The 21,513-nt window shown below is 42.6% G+C and overlaps 1 protein-coding gene across 12 annotated transcripts in view; it reads right to left on the minus strand.

Moving 5' to 3' along the window:
* Window positions 1–21,513, minus strand: part of LOC103545474 (zinc finger protein 709-like) — a 78,655-nt gene that overhangs the window by 55,561 nt on the left and 1,581 nt on the right. For 2 of the 12 annotated variants that reach the window (XM_070625357.1, XM_070625364.1), the window contains exon 2: window positions 7,939–7,990. The exons of 3 other annotated variants lie outside the window; for them this stretch is intronic. In XM_070625357.1, coding sequence (XP_070481458.1) covers window positions 7,939–7,962 — 24 coding nt within the window. In that variant the 5' untranslated portion in view covers window positions 7,963–7,990. Of the gene's footprint in view, window positions 1–7,938; window positions 7,991–11,485; window positions 11,594–11,839; window positions 12,025–21,513 lie in introns of those variants that run through there. 7 more of the 12 variants (XM_070625358.1, XM_070625361.1, XM_070625362.1 and 4 more) reach the window with 7 other exon arrangements.

Consider the following 21,513-nt stretch of genomic DNA (forward strand, 5'->3'; position numbering starts at 1 on the left):
GTGGTATTATTGTTGTTATATAGTTTATACCTATTAATGATATAACCAATAATATATTGCTACACTTTTTTTTTTTTTTGAGGAAGATTAGCCCTGAGCTAACTGCTGTCAATCCTCCTCTTTTTGCTGAGGAGGACTGGCCCTGGGCTAACATCCGTGCCCATCTTCCTCTACTTTATATGTGGGACGCCTACCACAGCATGGCTTGCCAAGCGGTGCCATGTCTGCATCCGGGATCCAAACCCGTGAACCCCGGGTCGCCAAAGTGGAATGTGCACACTTAACTGCTGCGCCACCCGGCAGGCCCCTGTTTTCGTTTCTTTATGTCGATATCAGATAGCATCCTGAGTCACTTGCTTTCAACCTAAAGAACTCTTTCATTAATATCATAAGGCAGTTGTCTATGGACAATTTTTTCAGGTTTTCTTACTCTGGAAAGGTTTTTAATTCATCTTTATATATTACAAGGTAGTTTTGGTGAATATAGGATTCTTGGTTGACAGGTTTTTTCTTTGTGCATTTTGCATATGTTATCCATCTGCCTTCTTGCCTCCCTTTTACCTGCTGAGATGTCACTTGTTAATTTTACTGGGTTTTCCTGTAAGAGTTGGGTAATTTTTTCAATTGCTGTTTTTTCCCCAATGTATAGTCCCTAATTTCCCATATATTTGCATGTCTCGCATTTTTGATGCAATCCAGACATTTTTGGTCATAAATTGTAGCAACTCTGGGTACAGGTCCCCTTCCTACTGGGACTTTTTATTATTGGCTTTATTTGTTCAGTTGACTAGGTGGATTATTTAAGTCTGTGTCCTCCACACAGAGTGAAAACTCTGATGTAGCTCCTAGAATCGGCATGGCTTTGGGTGTGTCTGTCATTAGACGGTGGCATTGGAGGGCTGTCTTCCTCTTTCGTGGACACACCCAGTGGTTAAACTAGATCAACTGCTGGCTGCTTGCTCTAGTGTTTTCACCAATGTCCTGGGGGCATAACTTGCTCTACCAAATTGTCTAGTGAAATTCTGGCTTCTTTGAAGAAATACTTTCTGATGTCACTGATATTTGTTCTGACCCTTGGAAGCCTCCTCTCAGCAGTCTAATTCCCTGGTTCTTTCCAGAAAACTAGTCAGCCTACAGTCTAAGCTGTGTCTTCATTAAAATACAGAAACCCACTAATTTCACCTCATTCTCCACTTTCTTGAGAGTGTCCTCTGACTTGAATTTTCACAATGTTTTGCTGGCCAAGTTAATTCACTTGGGAAGGAATTAAGAGCTTTGTGTTTTATGGCTGGCTTTTCCCCAGGTTCAGGTAAAATCTCTGTGCCAGGACTCTGGAGCTATAGTGGAGACATCAGGAAGCCTCTCTGGGTGACAATGCCATTCTAGGGGCTGAGTGATCAGTGCAGTGGAGAGACAACAGCCAGAGTTGTCTTGATTGTCCCACATTACAGCCACCTCATGAGCTGGGGAAAGAGTGGTCAGTGCCCAGCATTCTCAGCACAGCATGAGCACAGCAGAGCCTTTGTACCATGAGGAGGGGCTGGGGCAAGAAGGGGTCCCCACATTTCACATGAACCAACAAAGGACTTAAATTCAGCAACAGGTAGCTGTGGGCAGGATGGGTAATGTTGAAGTCCTGCTCCTCCTGGGAAAAAGCCCCCCTTCTGGAAGCTTAGGGAAGGAGAACCTTGTCTTCTGGTTCGGGGGGCAGCGCTGTGGAAAGGAGGGCTCACTTGCTGAGCTGAGAGGAGGGAGGGAGTGGACATGGTTCAAACCCCACACACTCTCCCCTTTCTCACAGAATTTCCATTGATTTTCTTGAATAGATGTTCCTCGCTTGCTGTTTACTTTTAGAACAATTTCCAGAGGCTTCACACGGTTGTTTTAAAATAATTTCCACCAGTTTCACTGGGGAGTGGGTCAGTGGAGCTCCTCATATTATTATACCCCCTAGTGCATTTATGAGTCTGCCCATATCAGCAAACCCTCTCCAGATTGATATACAATGGTACCACAAGCTGTAATATCACTTGTCATTGTACAGAGAAACAGAACTGAGAAAGTTAATTTTTTATGGTTTTAAAAAATGTATTACACACGTCAAAAAATTATTGTTTAGGTGATTAATACATAGAGCTGTGGCTTCACATTAACAATAAATCAGCCACTTGGTTATGAACTATTGTTAAAAAACAACCCACAGGCCCCAAATGGAGCCACTTTTGCTAGTACCACGTCCCGAAACCAGGGCTTAAGATCTCACCTACCTGCAGTTTCCACCTTCCCCAGGACTGCAATCTCAACTGGTCATCCTGGGAGTTTCTGGTCAGCACCAATGAGGCAATCTGCCACATGGGCTCCTCCATCCCCCAAAGGAAGATGAGATAATCCACCTATTAATCCCTATTGTCCCCAAAGGGAGGTAACCTCACCTAAAGTGATCCTTTTTTCTGTTTATGACTTCCCTATCCTGTTTTAAAACTTTCCTTTTCTATAGCCCTTTGGAGCTCCTCTTGACTTGCTGGATGGGATGTTGCCTAATTGTCCAAGAGATCCAATTGGATTATTAAAATTTACTCAGTTGAATATTTTTTATTTCACAGATTTGGTGCAGCAACGGGATCCAAAGTGAACTTCTGACAGCATTTAGGGATAATGAGAAACACAGATGAGGTAACTACGAACCCTCTTTGAGTTATCTGTCTTTCTCGCCATTTCTGAGGATTGTGGATAAGTTCCTTCTTGCTTCTGAGCTCCACTGTCTTGCCATAACCTCCCAATCTAACTGGCTTCCCAGTCATTTCCTGCAGTTGTCTAGAATCACTACGTTTGTGTCGGGAACTGCTGGTGGTTCAGACCACAACTGTACTTGGTTGGAGGCCCCAGTTCTTGATTCTGTCCTCAGATTCCAAGTTGGGAACTGCTGGTGGGAGCTGCAGTTTCCCATCTGTGTGGCATCAGTCTGCAGTCCCTATTGGTTGAGGTTCATTGGTTCAATCCATTCCCCACTCCGAGGTTCCATGTTGGGAATTGACGATGGGTACAGGGCCTTTTCCTGGGCAGTCACTGTAACATCTTTTGGTTACTGCTGGTGTGTTAAGGTGTACATGTTTGTTTTTCTTGTTTTACATAAATAAAGGCTATCGCTAAAGAGGATCTCACAGACCAAAAAGCTGCAAAAGTGGTAGGCGTGGGTGGGGCATTTAAAGGCTACTGGAGTGCTCACCACCTAAATCAAAGGCTCCCAGGTTAGGATAACTTGGTCAAGGATTGGGTTAGATTGACACTAGGTCACCTGCCAACCTCAGGAAAATTTCCATGCAATGAGGGCCACTGTGAAATCACACAATCTCCCACCCAGTGGACCATCCCATTGATTATAAGTTTGTCTCCAAGAGGTCCAAAGGCTTAGCTGAAAGAAATAGAATCCTTAAAATCTAAACAGTTAAGTACACCACCTTTGGGCACAACTGCTTTTTTTCTAAGAACTATGGTCTCAGAAGGCATAAATCTCTACAAAAAAAAAAGCAAAATCTTACTAAGATTTTTTGTGTCCTGAGAGCTTGGCTCGGTAACCATCACATTGGGGGCCCCAAAATAAGGCTGAGTAGAAGTGCGAGCTGCACCCCATGTGCAGCTAGATCAGCTTGAACAGAAATGTGGGTGAAGCTCCACTGCAGCTAAGGGTCCTGCCAAACTGCTGTCAGCTCTCAGGGAAATAACAATGGCTATTTTGAGGAACGTTCAAACCAGATAAGATCATTTAAGAAATGCACTTAAAAACAAAAAATTCCAAAAACAGCTTCACTGAAAGTTTCATTGTAAAAAGCTAATGAAAAATTAAAGATATGACATACCTGGAACAAGACTACACAACCGTAAACAAAAACTCACCAAGTTAATGGCCTTAGAGACACCCCCATACGTACCCTCAAAGGAGGGGCCCCATAGAGGCCCCGCTCAAACTTGACAGGACTCCAAGGGATTTTTTTTGGTAAACTACTATGTTATTTCCTTAAAGAGCCAGCAGAAACTACAATTAAAATTAATGAAAAACATTGCCAAATTCTGGTATATACCAGAGTTTACAGTGTCTACTAAAACCCCACCTGGAGCCCGCAGATGAGGCCCAGGAAAATCTGGCAAAAACCACCTGTGGGTGAGAATTCTTACAGAGCTGGCTCTGCCAGATCACTGTCTGCAGGTCCCAGCTGAGAGAGGGAAAGAAAATGTCATGCTGTTCTTTCCTTTCCACATCCAGACCAATTGGCTACTCATCCTTTCTCTCCCAAAGATAGCTTCTTGCCTGTCTTCTTTTATGTCCTAAAAACCTGGCTTGCTTTCTGCCTGCCTGGGACAGATAAATTGCCTGTTCTTTATTCTGGCTATCTAAGAGAGGGACTCTGGATCTTGTGAAGATAATATGTTTTGTATCCTCCTTGGGGCCACCTCCTGAATCCAAGAGGTTGTTCGATATTGCCAGAAGTATCCACTGCTTGTCCTGGCCTGTCCTGGCTGAAATCTGACAAGATATTTGAAAGACTTTAATAATTTTCTAACCAGAAATTTGGCCACGTTGGAAGCTGATATTCAGTGCTTGATAGGAAAAACATTTTTTCCCCTTCTCCTCTAAGCTACATGTACCCAGATGGAAAGGAAAGTATTCCACCATTGGTGGATGGGTGTGTCAGTCCTTTATCATCCAGGCCACAACTCCATTCTTTGAGGAATTGAGAGCAACTGTCCTTATATCACAAATTCTTGCAAAACTGCAAATGCAGCTCTAGAGGCAGTCAAAATTCCTTCTACCAATCCCCACACCTGCCCTATTCATCTCGAAGTGGTTCTAAATGATTTGCCTTAGGAAATCAAAGGCCTTGGACGAACTTACATCCCTTCCCTGTGCCTCTGAGATGTAAATGTTAAAGTATGAACTTCAGGGAGGTCATTCTTATCAGAAGAAAAATGAAAGGGGGAAAGGTCGTTTGAAACTTACGTAAATAAAAACCTTTTTAAGCGCTTCTCCACAGATATTGGCAAAAGGTTTTAGCCATCTGAGCAGGTACCCTAACTTATTCCATCTACCAGAAAAACAACTTAGATCCAAATTCTTAGTAACTCGTAAGTTTCATATTATCGTACCTGTCTCATGGCTAAAATTTCACAATAAAAACTCTGTTTCTGTTTGCATTTGTCTGCGTGTGTTGTAGATAGGTGGTACTCTTCCACCTGCAGATGGTATTACTAAAATAAATTTGTAGAAGAGTTCTATTTAATTGGCTTAAACAAACAAGTCCCTAGTATTCATCAAATTCTCAAAAATATAATAGAAACTATCCCAAATGCTTTTCAAGTTCACATGATATGGGAAACTATTTGGTATCAAAGCTAGTTTAAGTTTGTTGATTTAATTAGAACAGACCTGTCTTCAGTGTTATCAACACTGAATATAATGCAGAGATAACTCTATTCCACCTGGGTTTATTAACTAAATGAACTCATGTTCTCTCTTCCAAACTTTGTGAGCAAGAAAAATTCATTTGGGATAACAGCTAACTTTATCTAACGTCTAACGAAGTTTTAATGGGTAATCTAAACATTGTTAAGAACAAGCAAATTAAATAGATGCAAGTAAGGTAAGTTCAGAGGTGAACATTTTAAATAGTCTCCCCAAACTTCCTGGTAACCTGTAACCCTAACATTTTGCAGCGTCATTAAATGAGGAGTTAAGTGAAATACACTGAATCTCCCGATCATTTCCAAAAAAGAGGAAATAGTCAAACATTAATTACTGAACATCGGTTTATCTACTTTTTGCTTCCTTCTACAGATGAATTAAAGATATTTGGATCTATGAGTAGATCCAAGATGTCTTGTGCCATGTTGAAAAGTTTACTGTGAGGAAGCACATTTTCTGGAAATTACAAAAAGTTTTTATAATAAGTCTGCCAATCCACAGAATGCTAATGTAACACAGTTCATAATTGCTTGCTTCCTGGTTTTCAATAGAAATCAAAAACTTTAAAGGGTTAAAAATTCTAATATATGTAACCAAAACTACTAAGAATAATAAGGAAAAGGAATTTTACGTGTAGTCATGGCTGGCTAAGATTGGAATAAATTTAATTAAGTAAATGAGTTTTAATATAAAAGTAACCTGCTACAAAATTAGTATTTTGTTTTCTCTCTGTTTAAAGCACAAAGTTTTCTTGAACTATTGGTCTGCTCTTGATAATCTGAGACTATAAGAGGTTTATTTCTTTACCTTTTTAAGTAATCTGCCTATAGAAAAAAGATCTTGTGTCTTGTCAAAATAATCACCTACGTTCCATGTTGTCTTCACCAGGTCGTTGATTACTTAAACCCAGTACTCGCTATTAAAAGAGCTAAATTTTGCTCACAACTATGTAAACTTCTATATTTCCCTTTCAAATCTTTTGCCGTCACTTTGGTCAAATAGATAATGAAGTACTGTTTCATAATGATCAGTGATCCCATTTAGGCAAGCATCTAAAACCTTTTGGTATTTCTGACAAATTTCTCCAAAATCCAATTCTAAATGAAGACTCTTTGACTTTGAACTAACTTTGGGTTTTTCCAGAGGGACCCTGGAACATCTCAAAAGTTTTGCTCTCTCTCCTTATAAAAAGGGAGATGTTAAACTAACTAGGTATACTTGATATGTTAAATTACATGGGAAGCACTGTCATATAAGAAGTAATACCAGGTCTTCTTTATGTTGTGTCTGTATAGGTAAGTGCTCTAAGTGTTCCAGAAATTGTGTGAAATTCTTGGAAATCTGATATGCCCTGATATTATGCTATCAGTCAAAATTCCAGCTATCTTAAAATGTTGTATGTTACAAAAAATAACCAATTTTCCTAGTTAATTCCATTAAAATGAACTCTTGTTAGATTTTTAACTATGGGCATTTTAAAGTCTTTTGTCATTTATACAGAGGTATTCTTACAATCTGATGCTTTTACAAAAGTGTTTCTGCTTCATCTTCAAGGAGATTAAAGGAAATGCCCTGTTTTTTTGCTGAGGAAGATTTGCCCTGAGCTAAGATCTGTGCCAATCTTCCTCTATTTTGCATGTGGGTCACTGCCACAGCATGGCCTCTGATGAGTGGTATAAATCTGCACCCAGGAACCAAACCTGGGCCACCAAAGTGGAGCATACCAAACTTAATGACTAGGACATGGGACTGGCCCCCAGGACTTTTTGATAAGTACAAATTTCTGATAACTAAGATCATAACAATGAATTGGTAAGAATAAAGACTGCCCTTAAATCTCCATGGAGAAACTATACCAGGTCCTCCTCTCTACCTAGATGACAGCCTAGCTTCAGGAGTTTGAACCTTAGGTATACACCTCCCAGCTGAAGAAGGCTCCACCTGACATCTGGTCCTGTCCAGATGCTGGAGATCTCCACATCAGATTGACAAGGGAGAGAAGTAGGTGACATGGAGGTAGACTGCTTCCTCCTCAGATGCCAGATCAAGACTTCATACTTTAGCTAAACATAAAGTCCTTCCTTCTTTTCTTTCTTCCCATTAGTCTGGAAAGGGCCTGGAAAGATAACACCATCAATCATATGTCCCAGGACAGTGCTAAGAAGGGTAACCTCTGGAATTTAGACCAACTTTTTATTTCAGCCTAGGAGACAATCTAACTGACTCCAGGCTTGAATGGGCAAATGCAACAATCCCTGCAAATGTCACCTTAGTGAGGAGTGGTTTGTGCCCTTACAGGATCTATCACTGTCTTTAGTAGTTATGATTCTCCTTGGGTCTATGAATGCCTGGATGGCTGGTGCATAACTAGGCAATGCCTCTTAGCTTATCTAACTGAGCCCCTAACTTTTCATAAGTGAACTAAGACATCATATGGTTGACTCCCCTGAATTTACATTGTTGAGTTAGAAAGGACCTACCAGGAGGCATTCAGGACCCGGCATTCACATCCTTTGATGGGGCCATACTTCCCTGGTTAGGAGTAAAAAAAGGAAAATGAGAACATAATCAGAAAACCTCTCCTTAGCTCTTGCAGATATTGCAAAATCCATTGGTAAAACAAGAGCTGCCCAACAAAGATTCTTAGACTCTCTGGTCAAAGTTGTTCTTGGTAGCAAGATAGCCCTTGATTGTCTTTTAACTGAGCAAGGAGGTGTCTGTGCTGTGCCAACACCACCTGCTGCACCTGAATTAACACTTCTGGGGAAGTTGAAACTCAATTATAGAGGATCACTAAGCAAGCAACTTAGCTTTTTAAAAAGGTGAGTCCTCCAATGGGGTCTTTCTTTGACTCACTTGATTGTGATTGGTTTGGGTCTTGGGGACCATGGCTCCTAAGTGCACTCCAGATATTGAGAACTATCCTCTTATTATAGTCATAATAAACTTTCTGGTACACTGTATTCTCTCAAAAGCTTTAAATGCATGTTTGTAGCCACTAACCACCAAGCAAGTGATCTCCCTAAGACTGGAACCTCAGAAAAGGAGTCAAGAGATGACCAACTTAAAGAGCATAAACCTGAAGCCTTGATCTATGAATGTCACAGGGGTTAAGGAAAAACATCATGACCTCTGGACAGCACCTAAAGGAACAACAGAAACAGTGAACTTCACCGCAGTGGCTGCTGAGAGTGGTGCTAATGCCTTAAACTTTGATCATGTCTCTCAGTTAAGCTGAGAGTCTGATCAAAAAGAAGGAAATTGTGAAAAAGAAAACCAAAGGCCCCAAAGAGAGTCACTTTTGCTAGGCTTAGATCACCAAACCAGAAGCTTCAACCTTCCCTAGGAATGTAGTCTAAATGGTCAGTCTAGGATTTTCTGGTCAGCACCAATGAGGCAATCTGCTACATGGGCCTCTCCATCCGCCAAAGGAAGATGAGGTCATCCACCTAACAAGACCCTTGTGTCCCCAAACTGAGGTAACCATGCATAAAATAATCCTTTCTCCTACCTATGACTTCCTCGTCCTGCCTTTAAAAGCTTTTCCTTTCTGGAGTCATATGGAGCTCCTCTCTACTTCATAGAAGGGATGCTGCCCAAGTGATGGCTCAATAAAGCAATTAGATCTTTAAAACCTTCTCGGTTGAATTTTTGTTATTCAACACTATTAAATATAAGATATGGTTCATACACATTTATTTTTTTGATTATCATGAATCGTTTATTGTGAACATCAAGTTTCAAAAACTGAGCCTGAGATTTAAAAGCATGCCTGAAGGCTGCTCCTGACATGAATTCTAGCATTGGCATCTAGATTCCCCATGCTCATGTAGCTAACAGTGTAATTCATGTCTTGTAAGTCTTCAGCATTTATATAGAAGAAGCAATTTAAAGCATATATTTTTTTTCTTCCCTTTGATATGCAAACGTTAAGTGGTTGACATTACAAAACATGGTTTGCTTTCCTGTTCATGTAAAAATAAATCCTGCACCTATTTTCACATCAACGGTGCTGTCCCACCAGCATGTGCGATGAAGAACGCTGGAGACTTGCTGCTACTGTCCCTAACCAAAGACAGGACCTAATAATCAGGAGGATTAGTCAAACTCCAGGCAGTTATGCTGGGAGATGCCCTGGCCAACAGTCAACCTCATCTTCACATTTTTACAGATATGTAGGTCATTGCCAATGGTCCAGCTGCCTGGCAACAAGAACAACATGAGCTCCTTATCCAAGGTCACCCTTTGAGAGAAAGTGCTCTGGGATAATCTTGCTCATAATCACTCAAATGCATAAGAAGGTCACACATGTCTCGGCACGTACTAAACATCAAACCACAGAGCCTCACTTCAACGCTCAGGCTGATAAATTAGTTACAATTTCTGAGACACATACTGATACCTCAGCTGCACTCAGAAAGAGAGAAAAGAAACAGAGTGGAGAAGGACAGGCTTTGGAGTATCAAGACAGTGAGGTAGGTGCCCCTATGTTCCTATGGGAGGATGAGGATGGCTTATTGGAGTCACTCTGAACAGACACGGTAATGATACCCACAATGCTACAGACTGATAAGACTGTAATACCATCTGTAAAAGTATAACACTACACTATACACTATAAAACTAATTATACATGTTAATTGCATGTAATATATTCTACTTATATATAACATATACTAATTAGGTATAATACTATTCTATACAAGACACATACTATATACAGGTTATATACTACATGTGCCATATATATAAATATATATGTACTGTATTCTACATACTCTCTCGATATATATAGATATACACAAAAAGACACATAGTATACGAGGCAGAAGACAATTTTATACTATATACATTGTAATACAGTACAAATACCTCTTTTTAATATAGGTGAAAAAAATCCTCAACAAAACACTAGTGCACTGAATCCAGCAATATATAAAAGGACCTAAATACCACGACCGTGTGGGCTTTAACCCAGGAAAGAAATGTTGGTTTTATATGTGAAAATGAATTAACATAAGAAACCATTAATGGTATCAATGTCAAAAACTACAGATCATCTCAATAGAGACAAACAAGCATTAGACCAAGTTCAACAGCCCTTCACAAGGAAAACACTCAGGAAACTAGGAGAAACTCCCTCAGTCAACTCCCTCACCCTGAAATAAAGCATCAGTGAAGAACCCACAGCTGACGTCACTCTTGAAGGTGAAGGACTGAGGGCTTTCTCTCTCAGATCAGAGAGAAGACACAGATGTCTGCTCTCACCAGCTCCACCCACCGTGGTAAGAAAAGCGCTACCAGGGCAGTTAGGCAAGAACATGGGAAAACCGGGGCTGGCCTGGTGGCCAAGTGGTTAAGTTAGCGTGCTCTGCTTCAGCAGCCCAGGGTTTCCCCGGTTCGAATCCTGGCCGCAGACATGGCACTACACATCAGGCGACGCTGAGGCAGCATCCCACATACCACAGCTAGAAGGACTCACAACTGAAAATACACAACTATGTACCGGGGGGCTTTGGGAAGAAAAAGGAAAAATAAAATCTTAAAAAGAAAAAGAACATGGGAAAACCAACCACTCCAGATTTCAAAGGACACACACACATAGCTCCACAGACAGACTTACAACATCACACAGACTTTGTCATGGCACATGTAGGAGGACACACACAGACACAAACCCTCAGAGTTAATGGCTCAGACACACAAACGTTCCCACAGACACACAGAGCCCAGGCCCTCCGCACTCCTTCCCACTTTTCTCTACTCTTGAGGGCCAATCATCAGACACATGGTATAATTTGACTTATATATCTTCTTTCTTCTCTCCTAAAATGTCAGCTTTAAAGCAGAGGGGATATTTTCTCTGCTTTGTTCACCAAAGCACCTACCACAAGGCTGTCACACCAATACTTCTTACAAACTGGGGCTCACAGAGAGACAGACACACACACTCACATGGAAGCTTTAGAAAATCCTCATCACAGGCCCAGGTCTTCACAAAGAGCATTGTTCTCACCCCCATCCTACCTGGTAGAGGGGTGTTTCCTGGCTCCCAAACCAATCCCCAAACAGAGGGTCTCAGCTCCTCCAGATGGGGAAGGGATTTCACCCTTCCTGAGTACAAACAGGACATCTCTACAAAAAACACAAAATGGGAGACTGGATGGCAGTCAGGGCCCAAAATGGCTTCAGTCATGATGTTCCAGCCCCGCTCACTGCTATAAAAGCGTCCAGAAACTCCCTCATCATGAACTGTCCCTTTGTCACTTTGCTTTTCTATTGTGAGCTCAGTGAGGGGACCAAAGGTGAGCCTCTCCTCACTCAGCCCCCATGTCCCCTGCTACAGGCTCCTGGGAAACATCAGCTCTGCTGTGGACTCACATTCCCACAGACCTCACTCCGTCCTCCCACGGTGGCTCCACCATCTTCACTGAACACTTTCTCCTCAGGATCAGTGTCCAATTTGTACCCTTGAGATTTTAATTTATGGAGGTGATTAAGTAACAACATGGACAGGCCAATGTCATTGAAAGATTTTTATTACTTACATTTCCAAAGAGGGCCTGCTATGCCAAGTTGAGTCACAGGGGCTGCATCAGGTTTGCCCAGGAGACAGAATCAGGAGGGGGACACAAACCTAGGCCACAGCCTTCATTTGGGTCCACAGGAAATGTGAGTCAGGGCAGAGAGAGCAGCTCAGGACTGGCTGCTTTGAACAAACCCAGCAGCCTTTGGGACCTAGGGACGGTCCTGTCATCTGGTTCCTGGCCCTGGGTGGGTTTAGGGCAGGGAACACTGTCTGGCGTGTGAGAGGCAGATAAGGAGGTCTGTAGGGACAGGGCACTGGATTGGGCAGTATGCACGAGAGGCCTGCTCCAGACAAGCTGTCCACTGCCAACGTGGAATGAGGTGCCCCTGGGAGGGGCAGGGTCTCCCTATGTCTGAGAGGCCCCCTAAAGATCTCCAAACATCTTAAGAGACAGAAAATAAGATACATGATTAATACAATCAGAAAGAAGTCAAGGATTTGTCTGCTCACATCAATTCAATCCAACATGGTGAGGGAGGTGCTACCAGGGCAGTTAGGCACCAAATGAAACAGCATTCCAGATTTTAAGGACATACACATACTCAGCCTTCCATAACATCTCCTGGAAATGTAAACGTATGGAAATGATCCATCAAAACAGCAAAAATGGGCTTTGGGGGCTTTGTGCATCACTGAAACAAAAACCTCCCAGCTACTCCTCTTACAAAAAAGCACAGAAAATTTCCCAGTTTGAGGGTGTCAAATTTACCTCCTTTGCCACCACACAGGATATTACTCAAAATGATACTGTGTGTGTCTACAGCTCACCTCAGTTATCGCTTAGATCAATACCCTCTAAACATTCATAGCTCTTCTTAGTGTGTTAACCAGGAAATCACACTGAACTTGCACAGATATCATTCTACTCCTAGGAAAACACGTGATGGGCTACAACTGTGCAGATGACCAGAACTGTTCCTTACACTGGAAGAAATCTCAAGGTTTCATGGGGTACAAATTGTGTCACTCAGTCTGAATAGCAGCAAAATGATACGCTGAATCAGAAGGCAAATTCAAATCCTTTCAACTGAGTTAAACAGAAATATAAATATCACAAATACACATGGCCCAACGCAATGGTAGCCTTGAGCTCCAGATACCCATGTACCTGGATCGTGATCAAATAGCACATGCAGTAAAACATTTAACCACAGCTAAAATGAAGATGAACTGTCTATGCCTTTATCTCTATGGAGAACCATTGCTGGTAATCCCAAGAATGCAGGACTTTTGGTATTGCTGTCCATTGTTTGCATTAACGCACGAGCCGTTGCTCCAACAGTGTTTAACATGTATTGGATGGTGGGAAGACAATGATTGATGAGGGCATCCTCACTCACTGAGGCCTCTGCCTGCCATAGAGAAGATACAAATCCATCAATGGATGAATGGATACAGAAGTTGTGGTATATACACACACATATATATATACAGTGTATATATACATATAGTGTATATATATATATGTATCCAATGGAGATTAGCCATAAAAAACAAGGAAATCTTACCATTTGTGAAAACATGCATGAAACTTGAAGCCATTATGCTAAGTGAAATGTCAGACAAAGACAAATACTTTATGATCTCACTTGTATGCGGAATAACCCACAGAAAATGAGATCAGAATTGTGGGTATGAGAGGTGGAGGGTGAAGGGAGGGGCTACTGGAGGAAGGTGGTCAAAAAGTTCTAACTTCCGGTTATACGATAAATAAGTACGAGGGATGTAATGTACGACACGACAGCCATAGCTAATGCTGCTCCATGATATATAGGACAGCTGTTAAGAAAGTAAATCCTAAGAGTTCTCCTCGCAAAGAGAAAATTTATTTTCTTTATTCTTTGCTTCTCTCTTTTCTTTCTATTTTTTCCTATATGAGAAGATGGATGTTAACTGATCTACTGTGGTAATCATTTCACAACATGTGTAAATCAAACCATCAAGTTGCACACCTTAACTTTATATACTCATGTATGTCAATTTCTTCTCAATAAAACTGGAAAAAAAAAGTCAGATGCTTCTGGTCTCAGGTCTGTCAGGCAAGGAGTTCAGAAGCCAGATTCCAGTTCTCAAAACAAAAAAGCCAAGAAACTTGAAATCAACAACTCTTCCATCAGAGAACCGAGGTCACAGGCTAAACCACTGTCTCCAAAATGAGAAAGAAAGTCAAAAAAGGAGCAACTTAAAAAATATGAAAATATTCTGTTCTTATCAAGGCATGTCCTAAAAACAGCCTACTTCACAAGAGCATAACTGACTGGGGTCTTGCCAGAGTCTAAGTGAGGAGGGGGTACTGAAATAGCCAACCTGAGACTCTTCGAGCCTTCTTTTCTCTCAAAGGTGGTCATTGTGAGGATGAAAAGTTTTTTTCCCCTCCTGACATCAAACATTTGGGGTCTGTTCCCAATGCCACTTCTCCAATGTTACATCACCAAAGAGGTGTCCAACAGTTCAGTTCAATCCTAACACTAACCACCCAGAGTTCATGTCAGACTCCATAGGATAAGAGCTTAGTCCCACAGACTGCCCCTTCTTTAGGTGCGAACCACAGATGGGGCGCCCAGGCTACCAACATTTCTACTCAGCCATCTACAGGTTCAAAGATCCTCTCAACACCTCAGTACATTTGGTAATTTACTGAAATGATTCTGAGACCTCAACCAACTGCTTTCCTTACTACTACTGGTTTAGTGGAAAGGACAAAGCTCAGGAACAGACAAAAGAGAGAGAGGCACAGGGCAAACTAGGGCGGTGGTATGGGTGAGGGAAGCGGAGGTGGAGGGGGCTGCAGAGATTCCACATCCTCTCTGGACACTCCACCCTCCCAGCACCTGGATGTGGTCACCAGCCCAGAAACGCTCTGAATTCCGTCTTTAAGGGTTCTGATGGAGGTTTCATCACATGGGTACAATTTATTAAATCACTGGCCATTGGTGATAAACCCAGTCTCCAGCCCCTCTCCTCTCCACAGGGGCTGGGAGCTGGGGCTGAAATTCCAAGCCTCTAATCAAGGCTTGGTGTTTCTGGTGTCCAACCCCCATACTGAAGCCATCTAGGAGCTGGCCCAGAGTTGCGTCATTAAAACAAAAGACACTCTATCACCCTCATGACTCAAGGAATTCCGAGGGCTTCAAGAGGTTTTTGCTAGGAACTGAAGATACAGAGTAAATATCCTTCTTCTTATATTACAGAAGGTCAACCCCAGGGACACAGGCTCCCTAAAAGCTTGAGACCCAACCACTAGACTGGAGAATGCTTCCCCTCTGCCCACACCTCCCTCCACATCAGCTGGGCTCTTGTTCAATATTAGTGGACTACACTGAAGGAACTAGAAGCTTTCCAGTAACATCAGGAGGAAGGCAAGGATGTGCCCTCTCACCACTCCTAGTCAACCTGTACTGGAATAATTAGCTAATACAATTAGACACAAAAAGGAAATAAAAGGTACACAGATTGGGAAGAAATAAAACTGTCCTTGTGGCACAAGATTGTCTATGGAAAAAATCTTAATCTCCAATAACAAAGAAAACTCCTTGAACGAAGAATAGTGTAGAGGAAGGTTGAAAAGATAAAAGGCTGAAAGATTGTTAATATTCAAAAGTTAACTGCTTTCCTAGAGATACACACAAATATAGCAAACTCATTTTTGACAAAGGGCAAAAGGCAATTCCATGGGAAAACAGTCTTTTCAACAAATAATGCCAGAAAAACTAGCCATCCAACTGCAAAAAAAGAACCTAGACACAGACTTTACATTTTTCACAAAAATTAATTCAAAATGAACCATGGATCTTAGTATAAAATGAAAAACTATAATAGTCCTAAAAGATAAAATAGGAGAAAATTCAGGTACCTTGGGTGTGGTGATGAATTTTTATACAATGCCAAAAGTAAGATCCAAGATAGAAAAAAAGCGGTTTCTTTTCATTAAAATCAAAAGCTCCAGTGTTCAGAGAACAAAAATACAAACCACAAATGGCAGAAAATCTTTGAAAATCACTTATCTTATAAAGGACTGGTACCCAAACATCCAAAGAATTCTTAAAACTCCTCAAAAAGAAGAGAAACGACCCAGTTAGATATGGGCAAATGATCTGAACACAAACTCCAATAATGATATACAGATGGTAAACACATGGAAACATGCTCAAAATCGTATGTCACTAGGTAATTGCAAATTAAAGAAGAAAGAGATATCACCAGACACAATAACAATGGCTGAGATTAAAAACACTGAGAACATGGAACAATGGTGGAGATGGAGACCACCAAGAATTCACTGCTGCTGGGAATCGAGACTGGTACGCCTACTCTGGAAGAAAAGCAGTTTCTTAAAACTAGGCCTGCTCTTACCACACGATGCAGCAAGCACGTGGTTGGAACTCACCCAAAAGACCGATGAAAACCGATGATCACAAAAGCCCTGCACGTGAACGTTTATAGGAGCTTTATGTATAATTGGGAAGACCAAGATGTAACCAAAACAATTTCAATAGGTGAATGGATGAACAATCCCTGGTACATTCATAGGATAAAATATTCTTCAGTGATGAACAGAATTGAGGTTGTCAACCCAAAAAGACATGGAGAAATTTTAAAACCATATTGCTAAGTGAAAGAAGCCGATATTAACGAGGCTAGACACTGTTTGTTTCCCAGCATGTAACATTCTGGAAAAGATCAAATGTAAGACACTGAAAGATAATTTCTTGCCAGAGTGTTGGGGGAGGAAGGGACGAATGAATACGGGGAACACAGGAGATCTTTAGGACAGTGCAAGTGTTCCATATGATACAGAAATGACGGAGACATGTCATTTTATTAGCCAAGGCCCAGAGATTGTACAACACAGAGTGAACACTAATTTAAATTTTAATAACACAAGATCTGAAATATAGGGCAAACTGTGTGGAGGTTATATGGGAAATCACTGTAGTTCCTGATCAACTTTTCTGTAAACCTAAAACTGCTCTTAAAAAAAAGTCGTCTACTAGGAAAAAAAAGATAAAGACAGACACATTAATATTCACCCTGATGACTGACTGATGACAGAAACAGACCATCTTCCATTCCACTAATATGACCTTATTTCAATAAGCCATAATGGTGCTCTATGAGGCCTGCACCCCAAGACCTGGAAGAGAGGAAACTTCCACTGAAGGTCTTATTAAGAGCCCAGCGCTGTATTTTCTGAGAAGTGAAATGAGTGCCTTCGTTTATCAGTAGTGTCTGGAGCTCCCACGTGGATAAACAGTGTCCTAGCAGGGCTTTGGGAGTGACCTTCATATGTGTAGAGACCAGTGTTACTTTGATTTATATTGTAGGTAACTGTGAGGCAAGAGATTCCCTGAGTCCTTTTACCACAAAGGAGCAACTCCCAGGGAATCACGCATAGTCCGTAATGTCTGCAGCTGGAGCCCATTGTTGGTCAGTGCTAAGATGACTGCTTGATGTATGGCCAATGTGATGACCCTTGGGTCCAGTCCTTCATCAGAGATGCCCCAATTAAGACATGAAAAGCAGCAACTCTGCCTGAGCTCCGTCATGTACAAATGTGGTGATGTCATCCCTAAAGTCTATGAACTCCCACTGCTTTTCACTCAGGGAGTCCTAAAGATGTCCCCAGGGACTCTGGGGGTCTGGGAAGGGGGTGACCTCCTTCAACACCATGGCACCTGGCAGGAGACTGAGGACAGGGAAGACCACCGGCTCCTGCAGGTAGGATATCCCAGAGGGCCCAGGTTTGGCTCCATCATGTCTCCAGGGGGACTCAGTACCCATGCTGAGCTGGAGTGCTGTTTCTAGGTCCCAAGTCAAAACGGCCTGCTGGGGGCTGGCCTCGTGGCTGAGTGGTTAAGTTCATGTGCTCCGCTTTGGTGGCCCAGGGTTCTGCTGGTTTGGATCCTGGTCGCGGACACATCACTGCTCATCAAGTCATGTTGAGGTGGCACCCCACATAGCACAACCAGAGGCACTCACAATTAGAATATACAACTATGTACTGGGTGGCTTTGTGGGGGAGAAGAGGAGGAGGAGGGGGAGGGAGGGGGGAGGAAGAGGAGGAGATTGGCAATAGATGTTAGCTCAGGTGCCAATCTTTAAAAAAAATTAAAAAACGGACTGCTGGATAGGTGATCCCATGCTCAGGGCCATCTACTGTAAGGATAGCACTGTAGAGGTCATTGCAGCTCTAATGGCATATAGTGTGGGGCCTAGGTCAGGTTCTTGCATCAGAAGACTATGAACAACTTAAGGCCATCATGGGTACCCCCATGACATACCCGCCATGGGGGTACCCATAATGATAGAAGGTCACTGAGGCCTCTATAGTGAAGGAGTCTCTGAGGGCACTAACAGGAGTGTGGGTTGTATGACAATTTGAAGAGAGTCTCCAGACTTTTGTGGTAGGGGTGCCATTCAAGGTGGCACATTTGCAACTAACACCACAAATGGGCTCCAGTAAAACTTGTTAACAAGGAACATGTTCCCTCCCAAATATCAAGAGAATCTAGCAGATGTTGTGGGTCCCAAGGGGCAACAATAGCTCTTTCTTCATAGTGTCAAAGAAGGAGCAGTTCTCAGATTATCGATTTCCAGAAACTTAACAAAGTTAAAAGGGCCTCACATTTTATGTGTGGCAATATCCCATCCACTTTTTGTGAGCTCCTTTTTTTAATATTTGCATGTCCTGAATGTCATCAGAGTACCCGTGTTCTTGGACACACCAGGATGCAATTCAGACCCTGCCTGCAATGACTGCGGGAGGGCACAGCTGTGGAAGATCCATGAGGACAACCCAGTAAAGGGGCATCACGTCCCTTCAGAGGGAAGGCCAAGTGCAGCTGAGAGGCTGTGGACACAGGACTGGACAGTACAGACTCAGCCAAATCTGTGAGAGCAGGATATTTATCAATTGCTGATTGGCTGTGGTCAGTAATTTCCACACTGTGGGGACTGGGGACAGAGGTCTGTGTGGTGCAGCCACAGCCTCGAGTCGAGGTGAAGCACTCTGAGGGGTCAGTCGTTCTTTCCAGGTTTAATAACAGGACAAATCAGGCTGTTAAAAGAAGCACTGGGAATAATCAACCCTTCATTAATTAGGTTTCCTGTACAGTTTTCAATCCTTCAAGGTCCTGGGTAATTTACACTGGGCCATACTAACTACTTTATTTGTGGAGTAAGGTCCCTGGGTCCCAATTTGTCAAGCCAATTTGTAAGTGGCAGAGACTTCATTTAATTTTAATTCTTGCTCATTGGATCAGAGCTTCCCAGCTCACTATGGGATACTTTAGGACAACGGGTGTTATGACCATGGAGAATTTAGGGAAGGCCCTAGTTCAGATGGCTAAAGATGAAACATTTGTCCTATTTGTCCTCTATATTATATTCATTAACACCCCTAAAATTATCAGGGGACACTTGCTTAAATTAGTGGGATCCCAGATATAAATGTAATCTGAGAGCAAGTGTTGATGAACTGCTTGAAGCTTTCTGAATTAGTGCATTACATCAGACGGCAAAATTAACTCAGACCCTGTGTTGCACCTCTATCTGTTTTGCTATGTAAATTCTTTCAGTACATTTTGGATTTCCAACTGAGTCAGATTTGGACCTTTGTTTCAGTGTTTTATCTATTGTTTCCTTCCTGCTGATCTTTCCTGTTTTATTTTCTTCATGACGGGATACGCTTCAGGGGAGGAAGTGCCTCCCTACCCTGCTATTTATAAATTTGTTTCCACCCAAGAGCCTCAAAACAGTGCCATCAGACCTTGAGGGTATTATGTTAAGCGAAATAAACCAGACAGAGAAAGACGAACTCTATATGACCCCACTTATAGGTGGAAGTTAACATATAGACATGGAGAACCGATTGGTAGCTACCAGGGAAAAGGGGAGGTGGGGGGAGGGCACAAAGGGTGAAGTGGTGTACCCACAACATTACTAACAATAATGTACAACTGAAATCTCACAAGATTGTAATCTATCACAATCTTAATAAAAAAAAAAAACAAAAAAAAACAGTGCCATCAGGGTTAGGAGCCTCCCCCACGACAACTGGTTACTTTATAGGCTTTAAATCCTGGGCTGAAGCCACAGGGGTGCCATGGATGTTGTCCCCTCTAACCCTGAAGGTCAGGATCTTTGTGGCAGTAGAGGCAGGGGCAGCAGCAGAGGTATTGAAGGAGCCTGGTGAGTCCTCTGGTGTTAGGGTGTGGACTCAGCCTGCCACCTACTGCCTGCCTTTCCCCCTCTCTTCTCTTCTTTTAAATGACAGCTCTCTCAGGAGTGACCATCTGATGGACCCACCTCTCGCACAGGGTATAGTCCCTGTCTTCTACCCCCTTCCCTGAAGTATCTCAGGCCAACCTAGCTGCTGTCACAGCTTCACTCTAACTACACAGATAAATCTTGGCAAAGATATGACCCAGGACTCATTTAAGGAGGCCCCAATCCCACAGTTCTGCTCCCAAACGCCTTTACATTCTTGAAACTGCCCACTCTGGTCAGATGAACCTAGAACTGAGCTTGGTGGGTCAACAATGCAACAGGGGGCAGCACAGCTCACAGCACCAGCTCCCAGCAAGCAGCAGCCCACAGTACATGCCGCCACCAGGCAGCAGAGCAGGGGAGCAAGTCAGAGCAAGAGAAGACAGACCCACGGGTGGGGGTCATGTCTGGACATGTGGCTCAGGGCACCAACTGTTATGGTCACCTGCAGAGGGGTGGTTCCCTTGTTGAGACTCAGACCCATGTGGCACAGACACACATACACACACAGAGGGTAGGAAAAGGCTCAGGACTCACATAACACAGGTCTGAGGGGAGGGCAGGGCCGGCCTCTCAAGCGGCTCTGACAGGGCTCAGAAAGCAAGGAAGGGAGCCTGGCCTGGGGCTTCACTGGGCCTGGGGGTGGGGCCGGGGCAAGAGCTCTGCACACAGGCAGGGGCTGGGGTGGTGGGAATCTCCTGCCTGCTCTAGAGGAGAGAGCACCCAGGCTTCTCCTCAGCTTGTCCAGGTGGGGGCACGAGGGGAAGAGGGTGGGTGAGACCTAAGCTGTGGGCAGTCACCTAAAAATGCGGAGTCTGACTGCTCACTACAAGGACAAAGTGGGGAAGAAAAATATGCATTCTCGATTGACTGATTTACATAAAGAAACACTAACAGGAATCTCAAGAAATGATCAAAACTGTATTTGCGGGTGGCTGCAGTAACAGCGCTGGAGGGGACCAGCATATGTTGGCAGTGAATCTTGAGTTGGACTTTGCTGTCTTACAGATTTATTTCAAGTAAACAAAGAAATTTATGTAAACTATATTTTCCTGTTTAACAGTCTTTTATTGGATTTTAACTCTTCTAAGAAAAGTTAAAAATAAGAAATGTTTCTAAGATTTAATTACTCTAAACACTATAGGGTACAAAAGTGTAAACCATTCAAAATGAAAATTTTGAAATCTCTTTCTAACTA

The sequence above is a fragment of the Equus przewalskii genome, chromosome 6 (genome assembly GCF_037783145.1).
Source record: "Equus przewalskii isolate Varuska chromosome 6, EquPr2, whole genome shotgun sequence".
Taxonomy (NCBI): domain Eukaryota; kingdom Metazoa; phylum Chordata; class Mammalia; order Perissodactyla; family Equidae; genus Equus; species Equus przewalskii.